Here is an 18,037-nt window from a genome sequence, read left to right as displayed (position 1 = left end):
GATTTAATGTTCACCTGAAAATAAAATATATTATGTACCAAATCTAGTATAAGTTGCATTTGCAAAAAAAACAACTTCTACATAAAGCTATGATACACTGATTGGATAGGAATGGATTAAAAAAAAACTTCACGTTCATATTACTTGTACTGCAATAATTAATTGATTGATTAGGACATGAAACTTGTGTAGAGAAATACAATTTTGAAATATACAAGGCAGTTAATTAGGTCATAATTAACTACCTAAAATTGAGCTATTTTAAATCTTTATGTATTTTATGTATCGAATCCGAAATTCTGCATTAAGCTAATCTTTGGCCTGTCTGGTCTAATATTAGTTGCGCGTGCGACGGCGGTCGTTTCGTATCAGTTTTAGTTTTTATTGTACGCCGCGCGGCGCGCCGCCGGCGGTGTATTTCGGGACTATTCGGCTTTATGGTTGGAAGACCGCGCAGCGATATGGACTCAGTTCATACGAATTGTGATAGATATTGCTGATGTCATGGGGTTTATGAATTGATAGCTTTAATATTGGCCAGTGTGGTCGCCAGCTAAGAATAGGTCACCCATTTTACAGCGTGTCGTAAAAAAACGTGTAAACTCAGTTTGATAGGCACTAATGTTCACCTGTGTTTTGTTAACGCTTTTGTGATTACCGATCTGTTTGCGACCGCAGCTTTTTTACAGTGTGGTATTGTGACTATGGGCATTTCACAAGGACTGCTAAGCATAACCTCTGAAGCTGACCCAAATCTTTAAATGACTGCGAAACCATTTGTCTAAATACAAGTCTTTAAATAGGTCAAAAAGTTAAAATTATTCTGTCCTTGTCCTTAAATAATCCATTTTCAAATTACTTAATTAGGATAACCATAACACGTTTTCCGTTGCTGATTCTGTTGTTTCCTTACATACCAATTTTATGCTAATACCGGTAGAAAGTTTACGTTCAAAACGTTCACCTAGTTTAATCGTATATAGTTCAGGAAACTAACTTGTCGAGGAATGCTAACATAACAATGAAATCTCGTTATTATTCAGATTGCTAGATTTAATCCATTACCTACTGTTTAGATTTAGGTATGCCAATTTATAACTGTAATATGCTGGTTATTAGCTTGAAATTATTAGCAGGTAACTAAATAAACATTTTAAGCTAACAGAGCGTTCATTTAATCTTGCCGTAAGTAGATTGCATTACTAAACGCAGCAAAATAAATTTCTTAATGTCCGTAGTACCTCTTTACCTTATTTCTCAAAGTGGAATTCCTTAAGTTTGACCGAGATGTTTCGATGCGGGGTTAAAAGGATCCGTTTTGACCTATTTTCAGTTTAGTATTGAATAATAGCGGTTCTTTCCTAAGGAAAGTGTCAATTCGGAGCGAAAAACGATCTCGCTGCTGTTTTAGGATGCATATTATTTATTTACATGCAGAATAGTGTTGGTTTTGAATTTATATAAAGGCAAAAAGGTATCTACTTGGTCTGTTTATTTATTTCTTGGTTTGAAAGATAAGTTGGTCGAAAAAAGCTGTCTTTGGACCCCGCCCTTAATTCATATTGATTAATTAATAGGTTAATGGCTTAGCTTACACTAAACCATCTTGCTAAAATAAAAAAATAAAGCACGTAGCTGTTTATCTTACATGAAAACCATTCCTTAATCATAATAAACTCGTTATTATCTAAATGAATCACTACCGTTCACGTATTATCACACAAAAACGGTGTTACTATCGGAAAATTATTATGACGAGCGCAATATGTCCGGGATCCCGATAGATAAAAGTTCAACTGTTCTGTCCCACCTAGTTGAGAGCGGTCATTACTCAAGCTCGACTGATATATCATATAAATAAGGGTGCTTCGATCGCAGCCCGCGAAAATTGCGGAAACTCCATTTGTTGCGTCACAAAACAAACAAGAGGACACATCGCGTCGTATTTGTTATTTTTATCGATTCGCTGTTGAATTTTAGTTGTTGTTTTCAAATCAAATCTAGAACATCACAAACACAATCTGCCTATTCTCACAGCACGTCATAGCGATCAGATCCAATTCAGTACAAGTTAGGTTGACCTAACATGACTATACTGAGTTGGATTATTATTTCTGAACCTTATGGTTTCTATTTAAAGGTAAAAACTTTTCTGCAGAGATAAGTTATCGCAAGGTTTCGTTTTTCCTTAAGAGGTAATCCAAAAGTTTTGGACATAAATCTCACACGAGGAAACTTCTTTAGAAAGAAATCAGTATGGTATCTGTTGCTATTTTATGCTTGAAAAAAGAATTTAGTAAAAAGATGAACACAAAATCTTCGATTGAATTGATATCAGTAGTTAGATTTACTCAAATATTGCATACCAGTCTTTATGATGTTAGGTCTAATTTCACATCGCACAGTAAAATACTATTTTAATTTCAGTCCAATAGCAACTACGGATACTATTCATGTAGAATTATTCCATTACCCACAATCGATTCTATAAGTGAAGACATTCCATACATCATCATCACACCAGAGTGTGTTTACACTTAAAACATTTGTGAGGGAAATGGAGTGCCAAGTGTCAGAGGATACGCTAGATATCTGTCACTACCTTCGTAACGTAAGTGTTTCGGAGATCTTTGAGGGTCACCCGTCCTCGTGGCTTTGAGGAAGGTTAACTAAATTGGGTCTTGCAATCATTGGATTTAGAACAGGCATGCTGTTAAATACACAGTGGTAGTGTTCAATATTGATTACGGAATTAACTTTAGCAAGCTAGGTTTTGCAGCGTTGATGTCAGAGTATGCTTATCTTATCTTAGTATTACCTATCCTTGTACCAAATACATATTAGAATATTTTTTCCAGGCGTGCTTTGGCGAGGAGAAGACGTAACAAATACAAAGACTTTGCTTTTTATTATTTATTAAGCAACATTAGATGATAAAAAGCAGAAAAAATGAATTAATTGACATCTCGAACGTTTTGATTTACTATACTAGGTATGTCATAAAAGTTCCATAACAACCACTAGCATAAATACTGACTCAGACTCTTAACCTGCTATGGAAAGGCTCGTAGTCAATTAATTTTATTATTTTGATAATTTTATATTCAGTAATAATTTATATTTCAAATAGTAAGTTAAATACGAATAGTCGATTAGTCTATAAAAACTAAGCCTGGCAACATTATCGAACTGTCAAGTCACTATGATGCTTCCCCGCCATCCTCTTTCATCTTGACATTTGTTCAGGACGAACGTTTATTTTTCGGCATAACACGTTTCGTGTCTAAGCGACTTAAAAGTAAGTGAAAATGTTAAAATAAGTTCAAAATTATGTTATGTAGTGTTTCTTTACTGTGTTTAATAACCACTTGTTCCGGATGATTATGTCTTCTGAGTGATAAATAAAGATTTAAGTTCCGTCATGCCTCCAACTTGTGTTCTAAATGGCGGTAAAAATAGTGTTTTGCTAGTTGCAGCGGCTTTAATGCGTTTATAATCAGGGTTCTAAGTGTTTCTATTGTAAATTTTTGCCCATGCGTTTGATTTTACTCATTGTAAACATCTCACGCAGTACACATCGCTAACCATGTGTGGTGATTATACGGATGAACTAAATTCATTTTAGTTAAAACACTCATATTTCGCTGTTATCATGTGTATTGCACGTGCTATTTAACGTCAGATTAATACTTTTCTGTATTTTTTATCTTTGAATAGTGTTTACATATCTAACCTCAAACATAACCTCACCAACTTCGCATTAAAAATTTCGCTAGCCTGTGTACCCTTCAATGTAAAGTTCTTTGTATATCAACATTAATTTTAAAGTATTAGGATATACGCACTTCAGTTGAGCATCTTAGCATCTTACGACCTAGTGTCACTTATAACCTCAATCACTCAAGTTATGGTGGTAAATTTCCAGAATGCGTTACGTGGCCGCGTATTTACTGGCTGTGCTCGGCGGTAAGGTGAACCCCGCAGCAGCGGACGTTGAGAAGATCCTCAGCTCCGTGGGTATCGAAGCCGACGGCGAGAAGCTGAAGAAGGTCATTGCTGAGCTCACCGGCAAGAATGTCGAGGAGCTGATCGAGCAGGGCCGCGAGAAGCTGTCCTCCATGCCTGTGGGTGGCGCTGCCCCCGCTGCCGCTGGAGGCGCTGCGCCCGCTGCTGCTGCCGCCGAAGAGAAGAAAGGTATGTGAATACACTAGTAAAAAAAATTACCAGTGTTGGACTAAACGGAGTACAACATCTATCTGCGTCAACCTCAAGCAAACACATTAAGAAAACTGCTTGACTGCATGGTTTGCGTCGCGGGTTCTAATCCTGTGTTGGACAAGCATTTGTGTGATCAACAAATGATCGTCTTGAATCTTGAATTTTTGTCTTTGTGCTTATAACTTGAATATTTGTAATATAAGGTCAATTCCTTACTGTGGGAGACATATTTTTTTTAAAGTGTCCAGTAAATGCACTATTCAATGACCTGGGTACAGTCTCAGAGTTATCCTGGCAGCTTTAATTTATTTTATGTAAGAAATGTAATATGGGGAAGCATTAATCAGTTCATAATGCATTAAATAGCATATGAGATCAGTATCACAAGTAATTTCTAAACAATTTGATAAATAGTGAATTGTACATGATGAAATACACAACAACACCATCTTTTGGCTGAAAGTCTTTGCTGCAACTCTCTATCTCTGACACGGATCATAGTCAACACTACTGTGCTATACAATGTATTATATTTTACTTTAACACATTATTTCTCCTATTTCAGAAGAGGAAGCCAAGAAGGAGGAGTCTGAGTCGGAAGACGATGACATGGGCTTCGGTCTGTTCGACTAAATGCACTTCGCAGGTGAGTTGAAGTTCTTGTTCTTTTTGTTATAATCATTTGTTATATTGGGAAAGACGTAACATTTTTTAAGAAAATCAAAACCTGTGTTTTAAGTTCCTTCCATATTGTTATTTGCCAGCTTGAATATTATATGAACAGTAATTTTATTAATGCTGTTACTAGTCATATTAACATAGAATGCAACTTACACTAAGGGGTATTGTGTTGCCTAGGTAACTCGGTTGTGGAGGTCAGATAGGCGGTCACTCCTTGCAAAAAACACTGGTATTTTGTGGCAGCCGAAGAAGCTGATCTCAACATAGCTGGGAAAAGGCTGATGATGACATTAAATGCATCTGCATTCAATTATTAAAAGATAATCACTTAGTATTGGATTACTACTTGGGTCCTTGCTCATGTACCCTTTTTCCATAACAGGAATAAAACTCCGCAGGTTTTAGAATCAGAATAATTTTGTTGCTTTAGTTCATGATGATTTCAAACAACACCATCTTTCGACTGAAAGTCTTTGCTGTTACTTACCCTAACTGATGCATACCTGAACTCAATTAAACCATATTTTTATGTGGCAATCAATCTAAAACGTTTTCTTTGCTTGTTTCAGTTCGCGCGGCGCTGGTCGTTATTCCATTTTGTATGGTTTAAGCGTAATATGTCAGCATTTATGTTTCTATGAAATATATTGCTAATAAACGTTCATGGAAATTTTATTTCTATAACATGCTGTTTCTTATTTTACGTACCTACCTGTATCATTCCTTTTCCGATTTTCAAAAATTGGTTTAGCGAGTTAATGCTATCTTCAATACTTCCCAAATAAGCTTTTTTACTAGTAGTTAGCTAGTTGATGGCCTAAATGCTGATAGAGAATGAAAGTAAACCAATTATGTTAGAATTATTTGACCTACTAAGTTAAAGCTGGCATTCAAATACTAACAGCCACAACTCTGGTCCCTTGTAATAACATGGATGGCGCCATTCTCAATTCTCGTTTGGTTTTTTTTTATCAATTCTTTCTCATTCGTGAGTTTTTTGCCTGTTCTCTGTGGGAATGACATTTTATTAGTTAGTTTAAATTTGAATAATTAAGTACTTAAAAACGGTGTGATCATGGCGTGCTGAACAGTTCGTTTGAGTTGAGCAGCCTCTTTGCGTGTTTTCTCTGGTAGTTTGACAATAAAGAAAAACTGCGACAAATAGTTAGGACTGTATTCAAGACTTACATTAAACTCTCCCTAGTGTCATGTTATCTTCATCACTGTCATATAAGCTGTGTGGGGAGAGTATGTTTTGCATATTATTTATCTTTGTCTTGGTCTTTTCCCTACACGTAAAATTTTTCATATTTGTGCCAATTTGTGGTAATAACATGGCTAAACAAACTGTCAGAATGAAGAAAATGGGGGGTGGGTGGTGGTTAGTTTTTTGTTCCCAATATGGATACACTGGTAGCACAGAAATGATATATCAAGTACCTACGAACATTTCAAGTTCCCATGGTTGGAACTTTGGATTGTTGTCTGTTGATGCAGCAAAGTTAATGTAACTTTTCATTTGACTCTAAGAGGCAAAGTCACCCAGCAAGGAAGCAGAATTGACATATTAGGAGCTATATAAATGTACGTGTTGCCCACCTTTAAGTGGCAGAGGAACCGTTGTATCGTCTGCATATCAAGCTTGGTGATTCTCCCTGATGTAAAAGTCAGAATGAAAGTAAAGAAGTAATTTGATTACAAATGCCGGTTAAAGATTTTCAGAAATATTTCGTGGGTACGTTAGGTCGGATTTTTAGGTATTTAAATAAAATATGGAATACTAAAACCAAAAAATATATTCAAAAGACTCATACACATTCATACTCGAAAGATTCTTAAATTAAGAAGAACTGGTAACCTGCTCAAGTGGTAATAAGTACCTGTACAGAATATCGAAACAACAAGTATATTTTCAGGCCGCGTTCAAAAAAAATTGTTTTGAACACGGTCTAAATTACTCCACCAATCTAGTCATACATTAGTCCTAGAAACCCTAGTGGTTCACCGCACATCAGTCGATATCGAGCTTCTTGAAGGAACCCTCCACTCCGCCGAAGATGTCGGAGATGGTCTTCGGCTTGCCGGGCCGCTTCGCCTCCACCACTCGCTTCTTGTTCTCTTCCACGAAGAACTGTTTGTTTGCCTTTAATCTTGCAATTGTTTCGTCTGGAATTAAAATACAATTTTTCAGAAACTGGTACCGCATTACGTATGGCAATGAATAGCAATTCATCATACACCGGCAAGTTGGAAGCCTGATATTGGTGATGTCAAGGTCACGCTGACACGAATGGGTGCTAATTTTAATGTTCCAATTTGCGCTATTGTTAAGTATACTTATCGTAAATCAAAGAGAATTTTGATTAAAATAATTTTAAATACCTATAGTTTATGTTCTGAGTTCTGAAGAATTGGTATAATAATTCCGATGTTGCATGAAGTTTACCTCTAAGTTCATCAAAGCTTTTGAACTCTCCACCGGCGCCCTTCGGCAAGCCGGCCATGGGCACGTGCTTGTCCAGGGTTTTGGCTCCGATTTGGTGAATGAGCAGCACGTCGATGAGCTCCTTTTTCATAAACGGCTTGATCATCATCATGAGCCGGTCCATGAAAGATGGTGCGTTCAGGAAGTGAAGTCCTCGCACTTTTACTAACATAGCTTCCTGGAAAATGTATACAAATGTGTGAAGAATCTAGGTATAATGAACAAGTTCGTATTTAGTTCTGGAATGGCACAAAGGAAAACTTTCCAACAAGTCAAGACTTGAGGAGACAGGATTGCCATAATAAGACTTCTAAGTGTATATATGCGATTGCTCACCTGTAAATAGTAGAGGAACTGCTGAATGGATTGCACGTCAAGCTTAGCCAAATGTCCCAGCTTGAGCCCGTCCAGGTCAAAGATTAGCACGAAGCCTGGCCACGTGCCCTCCTCGAACTGCCACAGGTCTAGGATCATCAGCACTAACCTGGAAATCAAATTTACAGACCCTTGAAAACTAAGTCTAGTTACATAGGAAAATATCCAAGGCCGGTCTGATAAGTGTACCAAGCATGCAGCAAGCGTAATTAAAAGAAAGTCGAAGTGTCTTACCTAAGAGATTTTGCAAAATCAAAGTTTTTAGGTTCATAGTCCAACAATCTGCAATACAATACAGCATCGTCCTCCCTCGAGCGAGTCTGAAGCGGTTGCAGCAATCTGTGGGAAAATATTAAATTAATAATATTTCAAGATGATTAAATTTATCAGCATTTCAATGGTTGATTTTCATCTTATTGGATACTAATTGTTTAGCACCATTCTTAGTAGACCTCGGCCCACTTCTAACGCTAGGATTTGATACTGAATGTACCATGTCCACTTACGTTAATCTTGAAAGAGGAATTAATACTCATTTTACATTACAGATACAATCGGAAGCTAAAAAATGCTAAACTGTTAAACTTACACATATTGCAGGTTCTTTTCAATCTTGTCATCCATGACTCTGTCTTTGAAGAAGCTGGTAAAGAGTGTTCGCAGCGTGTAGTGCAGGTCGAGAACTTGCTTTGACACTTCGGCGCTGCGGTCGCAGCAATGGTAGATCAGCGCCAAATCCATGTCTAGATAATGAAAAAGTCCCATGAGTATGAAAGGGATACTGCGGGAAAATATACGCCTAGAATGCAGAGAAGCCGGTGGTTGAGGTCACCATGCCGAACTCTGTTCGCGATGTATTGCGGGTCCGATCCCCGCCTAGCATAAGTGTTTGTGTGATGCTCGAATATTTATCCTGAGTTTGGGTGTTTTTGTGCATGTCACTTGTATTTTTGGAAACCCCTCGCGACAAAAGGATTAAATTCCTTGGTACGGAACGGGACTCTATTGTACTAAAAAACATCTTTTGCTGTCGCAATCTTAGCATTTGTTGTTGTATGCAAACTGGCTTGGTTTCAAGTTAGTTACATATTTCACCATGTCAGACATTCTCATTAGGACAGTCCGAAACTTGGCAAGCATACTGATGATGGTAACAATTCCTAAGTGCTTAGAATACTAAACATGAAGCCTAACTCGTCAGCCGCCTGTAGCATGCCTACTTTTATGATTAACCTGGCATTGGTCAATCTTTCATGTATTTTTGGAGTGTTTTTATGTACACTGCATTTAAAATTGACAATGAGTGTATCGTAACTGCTCTGTGTATAAATCAATGTCAAAGTCGTTATCCCTAAGTGCTTTGATGATATCTGCTGAAAAAAACTATATATTTTTTTGTGTCTTTGTTATTCAATGCAATGCATAAATCTATGTCATTATGATACGTCAATAGCGTGTTAAAAACGTTTAGTTAACGCAACTTTTTCATACTTAATTAAGCAACCTATCCATTTTAATTCTATTGTCTATGGACCTAATGGTATCTTAACTGTTTATAGTTATGAATAGGTATTTCCTATGTCAACATGAAAATGCAATAATGTGAGACTAGGTAACTTATAATCATGTGCTTGTTAGATGACTGTGCCTGTGTCATTTACTCTACAACATTTATAATATAGAAATAAATATTGACACAGTTATCGCCTTACTTCGCAAGTTGGATCCGTCGAAAGGTGCAGGCCCTGATAATATATCATCCAAATTTCTAATTAAATGTGCTTCTTCTATTGCCTTGCCCATCTCAATCCTGTTTTCGAAATCTTTGTCTCAAGGTGTTGTCCCCAGAGTGTGGAAATCCGCATTTATTACACCCGTACACAAAAAAGGGTCTAAAACTGAAGTTACAAACTATAGGCCCATATCCAAATTGTGCATTATTGCTAAAATATTTGAGCGAATTATTTATAACCAGTTATATCCCGCCCTTTCTAACTCATTTAGTACGTTCCAGCATGGTTTTTTAAGGGGACGATCTACCACCTCAAACCTCATTTTATTTAATGACTATATTACTGAAGCTATGGATGAAGGTAAGCAGGTCGATGTCGTTTATACTGATTATAGCAAAGCATTCGACCGAATTGACCACGAAACCCTGATTAAGAAGCTAAACTATATGGGAATTCGTGGAGATCTCCTGAGGTGGTTTTCATCTTATATAGACAACAGGTCGCAAGCAGTAGTGCTTAACAACTATATTTCCAGCTGGGTTTCTGTGCCCAGTGGAGTGCCTCAAGGCTCTTTGCTCGGTCCTTTATTATTTGTGATCTATGTAAACGACATCGACCTGTGCCTGAAATCATCCAATTTATTATGTTTTGCCGACGACATGAAAATCTTTGCTAAGATTTCGTCACTTGAAGATGGGATAGCGCTTCAAGCTGATCTGTTCCGTCTTGAGGAGTACTGTAGGATTAACAAACTCGACTTAAATCCATTAAAGTGCTCAGTAATTACCTACACTAGAAAACGGGTAGTTCTAGCTACAACTTACACTTTGTCCGGCCAGACCTTGCCAAGGTGCGATACTATTCGTGACTTGGGCGTCCATCACGACAATAAGCTCACTTTTGAAGCACATATCGATACCATTGTGAAAAAAGCCTATAAACTCCTTGGGTTTATAATGCGTCTTTCTAAGTGCTTTAAAAACGACAAGACACTTAAAATTTTGTACTGCACCTTTGTAAGAAGTCAGCTGGAGTATGCATCTCAGATATGGAACCCACGTTACAATAAGTACATAGACCGCATTGAAAACATACAAAAACGATTCATTAAATTTCTTTGTTTTCATCAAAAGACTCCATACCATTCAAACGATTATGTCCGACTCTGTAAAAATACCATCTTTTGCCACTCGTATACCGGCGTGAAATTGCTGACTGCCTATTTCTGTTAAAAATATTTAATAACAACATCGACAGCCCCGAGCTATTATCTAAATTTTATCTTAATGCACCAGGTAAACTACTTCGTTTCAATCCGCCCTTACGTGTAACTCATACCTATACGAATTATAGACAGAACAGTTATATTGTGCGCGTGAGTAAGCAGTTCAATATGATATGTAAGCAGCATGGTTTTGATCTTTTCTCAACGAGTGTGATATCAGCCAGAAGGTGTTTGAGCCTCAAATTTTTCGAATAATTTTCATAATTATAAATTCTTATTTTACTGTAAACTAATTTTTTTTTTGGATTATCTAAATTATCCTTGTTAAAAAAATAGCACATTACTTACCTTTAATTTGACACGATGTATTAATGTGTGTTCAATGTAATTATATCAAAAATTTCATGGTGTGTGTTCACATAATCTTTAAGTTTTAGTCTATATCTATAAGTGAGGACTTGTAATTGGCTTTATGTTGTCTAGATATCTCAGTTTTGTCAAGTTTTTTATATAGCTGTAAGTCTTCCATAGTATAATAAATAAATAAATAAATAAATAAAAAAAGTAATTATACTAATTATTCACGTAGGAGTGTTCGGAGCTACCTACCAATAGTTAGACCTTTAGGTACTATAGACAACAGTTTTTACTGTATTAAAATGAAATTTTGTTTATAAAAGAAATGTTTCAAGGTGGATGAGTGGTAGCGAACTACATGCGACTAGTGGCATCTTGATTTTACACCTGCTACAGCTTTACATTAACAGGCGAAGAAAATCCCGGCTGCCGAATCTAGGTTCATCAAACCTGGAATTGTTTAGCATACGTCGAACGCCTAATATTCTTAAGTGCAGTATGTAAATACCAGGATATCATTATTTATGTACATTTTGTAGCTGACTAGACTGTTTACAAAAACAAGATGTACTTGACCTTTAATAGTATCAATTTTTTATCTGTTTTTCACAGTCTGGCAAGTCTTTTTACCCAAAGAAGTACGAATACGCTAAGTCATGATGACACAGTTTTTGGCGTAAAACAGTTTTGGAGAATCATGTCAATGCGAATTTTTTTGTTCTTTTGGCATTCGTGAATTAATTACAAATGTGTGACTGCGTTTTAACTATAATTTTAGGAGTCGTTTTTGCCAAAATTGCGTGAGAATTTTTGTGTCGGTAATCGGAAGTAAGGAGTATAAAAGTACATAATTGAAGTTCGGACCCGTTTTTCGAATCTTGTCCGTTCAACCCAAATTCCCTGTAATTAGGTACTGTAACTCAGAAAAGTAACATAGCCGATTGTCATATTATTAATAATAAACATTTCAGACAGCAATCGAACTCTCAATTCCAAAATGTTTCTGCTTACTGCGAGGCTAAGCTTAATGGCAATTTAAAACTGATTACTGGATTGAATATTTTCTAGATATAATTGGTCTAATTACTGACATATCTGTAACAAAAATCAATGTATCATTTGTTTGACGCCAAGGTTATGCGTCATTACTGGTGGTTTTTTAATAGATGGTGTCCGTTCTTATTTCCTTGTGGCACTGTAATAAGTGTTATAATAACTGCAATTTCTGTGTCTAAGACTGTTTATGTTATTGTGTAAATAAATAAAACCTAACAACTCTTGTTTAGGGCTCCTTATTCAAGTTAATAGAGAAAAACGGTATTTTTCCGGTATCTTCATTCATCTTACATTTGGACGATAGGACCCGACAGCTAGAATCTATAAGGACACCCAACGAACGGTTTACTAACAAAGGCGATATGAGGGTTCCAATAATTGCGCACATATTTTAGTTCTCGCACGCTTGTTGTCTTGAAAACGATCGAACGACCCAAAGGCCCTATGCAGAAACTGATGTTTAATTATTTTGACGTAGACAACAGAACCTTATGGAAGGTTTTAGAAAAATACTCCTCAGGAGTCCGCGCCGGAATAGTTTTTCATTTTCAAAACAAAATTGCTTTAGTATTTCGCGAACCCATTGTCTTCACTTTAGAAGGTTCCATCTACTTCATATGTGTACATACATACTGGTCACCTTTACGTCACGTTTTCAATCTGGTATTGAACTGACCTGTGATGTAATCGCCTGGCAGGTGCGGCTGCGTGCCGAGCCAGTCCCTCAGCTTCTGTATGTCCTGAGGAGTGATCCCTGTCTTCTTCTTCAGCTCATCCTCCAGACTTATCCCCTTGATCGACATGTTTCTGGAAAAGAAAGTTAAATACTTATTATAGTTGCTAGAGCCCTGTGCACACTGCGCCAGTAGATCTGAAGCAACCAAATAATCAATTTTCTGGCCATCTTTTCAACTAGCCAGATCTATCCTAAATATGAATCCTTCCTACTACTAATCGTCCCTCCACCGCTAGCAGCCTAGGAGGCTACCCACTGTTGATGCGGCTGACATGACTCGCCCAATGACTCGCCCAATCCCATTTGAGCCTGGCAGCCATATGCTATGCAGGGAGAATAATAGATAAAAGAATATTATCTAAACAATAAATTTAAAGAAAAAGCTGCCTAAGATGTCTTGGACTTGCTGAGACAAACGTAAAGTATCTATAAGCAAAGGATTTTTAAACGGAAATGGTTTAATGAACTTAAAGTATTTACGATTGTTATCATTGCCTCCATGTATGACGATTAATTATATTTGGGTAAAAAAGGACGTCGTCGACAGTGGGTTTGAATTTATGTTTAAAAAGTACAACAATGGATAAAAATTTAAAGAATGTTATTATTATTTAAAAAATGCACTTAAATTACATATTTGAATTGTAAGTACAACGTGATAATTGACCCATTTTAAATGTCACTTCTGTACACGTAAACACGTAAATTAACAACTGTTTCTAAGAAAACAGTTGTCTATTCCGAATACAGACCGATTATCTCATAACGCCTACGAGTACGAGGTAAGAACCACTTTTTTACTTTTGTATGGGGTTTCATTCGTTTTTAAGAAAAGTTTATTAGAGCATTTGAAATATGCCTTATTTGCAATATGTTATTTTTTTTATTTTCCTTATATGGTAAAAATTTTTTAGCAGATCGACTTGGGTGAAAGAAATATGAGGGATATTATGTGTAAAAGGCATTTACAAATGCAAAGTACTATAAAAACATATAAACAGGTCTTGACCGACCTTCGATTATAAGCTTAATTATGTTTTTGTTGCATAGAAACAAAAGCTCGTATTACTTGATTAGAATGTCGAGGTGAGTTAGAGGTGATGCGTTACTGCCGTAGTGCATACATTTTTTTAATGTTTATGTACTTCATGAACGATAAATATATTAAACTTTTAGCATATTACATAATATTTGTTATTACTTTTCTTTTTGGGTCTACAATGAAAATGAAATGAGTAACCGACTATTAGAACCCGCTACGAAATTAAGCAGAAATATGTACTATAATGGCGGAATACTGCAAGCGAGCGGCAAAAAAAAATAGCTAGCTGTAGCATTGAAAAATAATTTATAACTCAACTAGGCACATTGCCAGGCTACTGAAACTAAAATTTAGCAAACAAAGGAATCATGGCGATTGGTCAATGCTTTATCTCTACATTTTATAGACTCGAAATCTTCTCTAATCACATCGTTTTGAAAATGAGCCGGTTAGGGCGTCTTCCAGTCTCAAGGGGAGGTTGACTGACATCCATGATGTCACTAACAAAAATAATGATAGACAAAAATGTATCGTCGTTAAGTTTGAATAGTTTTATGTAAATATTTATTTTTGCAAAATTATCTACCTACTTGACAAACTCTACTTAATGCAATACAAGACACAATAGGTGTGCCTTGGTTTTCAAAGTGATCATATTTTTTACGTATTTTGATCAGTCAAAACAACAGACTTATGGCACCATGCACACCATGTGAACTCGTTACTAATGCGAGCCACTAACCGACCTTCAGATGCCCTAAACTGGTTGCTTTTGTATGTAATATCTACCGCGGAACGAGAACAAAATATTAATGTTATAAACATAATGTTGTAATGTCTTGCATGTTCGCTTGTAACTTGTCAATCAATGTTAAAGACAAGACGAAGTAATATGAAACGTGGGGGAAATGCCATGATCATACAATTCGGTCAAGTCCATAATGACGGCACAGGTAGCCGAGATGTTGAGATCATCACGTCCAACCCACTGGACGCGATGTGCCTCGGGTTTGATCCCCACGTAGGACAGGCATTCGTGTGATCCACTAAAGCTTGGCCTGAGTTTGGGTGTCTTTGTGTAGTGACTTGAATGTTTGTGAAACCCCCGCGACACAAGGAATAAATTCCTTAATGCTTGTGTTGTTTAAAAAAATAAGTCAGCATCGTGAAATTTTTAAAGGGTGTCTACGCTAGTGGTTCAAGGACGGCTAAAACACTAACACTAGGGTGTATATAAGCCATTCAAAAATAAAAATAATGGAATGAAGTAATAACGAGAATAGTTATGTGTTCATCATAGACTTGTGTGTGTTGAAGGTGTTGAACTAAGTCGCGGTGTAAGGAATTACGCATACAGTAGACAATTAATTATTACTTATCAGAAAATTCAAAGATCTTTAATATTATGTTTATTTTATTAAGATACTCTTTTTCCGTGAGATTTTATGGCTTTGGAATATTTTAACTTTTCTTATCTTTTAATTAGGTATTTCGTACCAAGGTTATTTTTGAATTTGTGCTTCCACTTGTCTTCTGAAGCTGCGACAAGGTTGAAATCATAAATACCTATTAAACAATCTGATTGCGGTAATATAATGTCATACATTTTGCATAAAATGTATGACATTATATTATTTTTTTATTTTATGCATTATAAGTATTATCCTCTATAAAACTAAGTAATTAAGAGTAATAAAACAGCTCCTCCGTGCAGGTGAGTTAAGAGGACTATTAATATATGGACGTAATAAAATTACAAAGTGAACCACGTAAAAGAAATTGATAAATACATCAATTTCTTTTATAAATAATTTCTTATATACTTATAATATAAATATAAATATTAAAAAAGCGCTTTTCTAAAATATTGCATGTAGAGGATAATATTTTTCATCTAATTTATGTGGTATTTATAATTTGGTACTCCTCATTCTTATTGTGTACAGTTTCTACCCTATTAGTCAAGCAATTGGTTACCCGTACTCAGGGACAGGGATTTTACAAAACACATAATTATTCGTCGATATGTGATATCCATCTGGGCCAGATTTTTATTAAACATAGCAAAGAACACTCACTATTAAATTTCCTTTCAAATAAAATGAAAATCCATACTTATGTGGTGTGCAATAAAGAATATCCTATTCTATTCTATCTTTTTGAGATTTACGCAGGCGCGGATAGATACACACACATATACACAAACATCAAACTTTTTTTATAATCATAATTTTTGCTTCGGGGGTTAAAATAAGACAGGAAGCCAAAAAACTGAAGAAAAAAAATAAAAATAGTTGTATGAAATGTGTTCCTCCTACTCTACTGTATGTTAATGTTTGACTTAGAACTTAACATTGACATGTAGAAGATTATGTAATCAATAGACAGATTAGATTTAAACAGCCATGAACTTCTCAATACAAATACAGTAGGAAGCTAGCTCAATTTGATATTTATATTTTGATATTGTTTTTCATTTTAAATTGTTCCTATCTTTCTATTTATAGTGCAGGTTAAAGGAAGTGTTTGTTTAACTTATTAAATATCACATTAAATTACTATTATCTAAATTTTTTGTAATTGATCGTAGAGTCATGTATATTATGTTTCCATTTTTATTTGCTTAAAAGCATAATCTATCTTTATACTAACAAAAACAAAGGTTATAGCCGTAGGTTAAATAATAAATTAACTCTACACTAATCTTTACAGGATAATTAGCACGTGTCACGCATTAATCACTGGTTAATAATATTAATCAAAGTATAAGCTTTACATAAATAATTGCCGCATATAGGATTATCTTGAATCATGCGTCTGTTTAGATCAAGAGGCAATAGCAATACGTAAAACCGGTCTCATCATATTGAGAATCCTGTTGAACAACTCGCGATGTTTCGGCAGGTTATTGATCGATTTTCACTTGCCAACAAAATTATTGTAATTGTAATATTATTTATTAATTAGATAGTAACTTTTGATATGTTTTCTCATTTTTAAATGGTGGTATAACCACTGGATTACTAAGACAATTTCCGTAGGTTTGACCGACATTTACCAATATCTTATTTACTGTATATTTTTCAAGGGTGTGGTTAAAACCATACCTGAGACCTCTCTTTAATAAGTAAAGATAAAATCCTATAATTAAGGGATATTGTAGATACATGTTCCGGCGAAATCAGGTCGAAACCAACTTTCGCCGAAAAGAAAAAAATCCGTAATAAGAAATCAGTTGATGACGATTTCCTGCGAGCAACCCATCTAAATTTTTGAGAATTCTCTCGTTTTCATGAAATATTTTGTCCCTTTCCATTCGACGAAAGTATAATTCAAAATTACATAAATCAGTATATCCTACCTGATACCACAAACTGTTGCTTGAGTCAACTTTTTTAATTTTGTTTATGAACTTGGCTCCTTATGTATATGTTTAAAATAATTAACACAAATATAAATACTCACTAATTACGCACTTGAACTGCTTGTGACATGAACGCGTCTACTCTCTGCGCACGCGCATACGCTACTACAGATTCGTTAAATCGTCGCAAGTAGGCTTATAAGGCTTCGATCACGCACTGGGCGGGAAAAATGCAGCGGTTATATAACGGTTAGCTTGTGGAGTTACGATTTTAATACAATTGTAACAATTACCGAGCAAGTGAACAATTGTATCAATTAGTTGACTGCACGATTAGCCGATTGTCGATGGATGAGTTCACAATGCCTAACACACTGTGCGGGACAATTAAAAGAAATAAGAAATCTTCAGTATACGTTTAAATGAGCGTTTATTTTTTTATATTTCTTTCTCTATTACCTGATAACTGTCTATTACCTGTAACCTGGGGGAAAAGGCTTAGTACCTAAATATCCTCCTTCTAAGATAATAGAAAAATGTTATTTTTCTGCAGGTTGTTGGTCGGTGTCGATTAAAATATAAACTCTAAAGTTTATTTTACCCAGTGCGTTACCAGACATAAGCTTTAGTAAAGTAATTACCATATCATCGAGAATAGCGTTCCGCATTATTTAAATATACCTATTCCATACAAAATAGCACACAGTTAAAACAACGGGGATTATATTTTATTGACATCATATTGAAGTCCATTGACTCGGCTCA

At 35.6% G+C, this 18,037-nt stretch overlaps 2 protein-coding genes across 4 annotated transcripts; one reads left to right on the top strand and one right to left on the bottom strand.

Annotated features, from left to right (window-relative positions):
• Nucleotides 1–3,191: 3,191 nt before the first annotated feature.
• On the top strand, nt 3,192–5,583 carry LOC113502816 (60S acidic ribosomal protein P2-like). Its single transcript, XM_026884525.1, has 4 exons — nt 3,192–3,298; nt 3,926–4,194; nt 4,784–4,864; nt 5,469–5,583. Exons 2-3 carry the CDS (start codon nt 3,927–3,929, stop codon nt 4,849–4,851), a joined length of 336 nt encoding a protein of 111 aa, XP_026740326.1. The 5' UTR covers nt 3,192–3,298; nt 3,926; the 3' UTR covers nt 4,852–4,864; nt 5,469–5,583.
• Nucleotides 5,584–6,677: 1,094 nt separating this feature from the next.
• LOC113502815 (clavesin-1-like) lies at nt 6,678–17,446 on the bottom strand. Of its 3 annotated transcripts, none has more exons than XM_026884522.1 (7): nt 17,374–17,446; nt 12,807–12,937; nt 8,349–8,502; nt 7,994–8,098; nt 7,721–7,868; nt 7,346–7,562; nt 6,678–7,065 (listed from the first exon to the last, which is right to left on the bottom strand). In XM_026884522.1, exons 2-7 carry the CDS (start codon nt 12,931–12,933, stop codon nt 6,911–6,913), a joined length of 906 nt encoding a protein of 301 aa, XP_026740323.1. In that variant the 5' UTR covers nt 12,934–12,937; nt 17,374–17,446; the 3' UTR covers nt 6,678–6,910. The 3 variants fall into 3 exon arrangements, with proteins under 3 accessions (XP_026740323.1, XP_026740325.1, XP_026740324.1); XM_026884524.1 differs by lacking the exon at nt 17,374–17,446 and adding an exon at nt 17,270–17,344; XM_026884523.1 differs by lacking the exon at nt 17,374–17,446 and adding an exon at nt 13,347–13,435.
• Nucleotides 17,447–18,037: the final 591 nt, after the last annotated feature.

The sequence above is a fragment of the Trichoplusia ni genome, chromosome 18 (assembly GCF_003590095.1).
Source record: "Trichoplusia ni isolate ovarian cell line Hi5 chromosome 18, tn1, whole genome shotgun sequence".
NCBI lineage: Eukaryota > Metazoa > Arthropoda > Insecta > Lepidoptera > Noctuidae > Trichoplusia > Trichoplusia ni.
The sequence above is the reverse complement of the archived record's forward strand: the minus strand, read 5'-3'. Positions and strand labels throughout refer to the sequence as shown.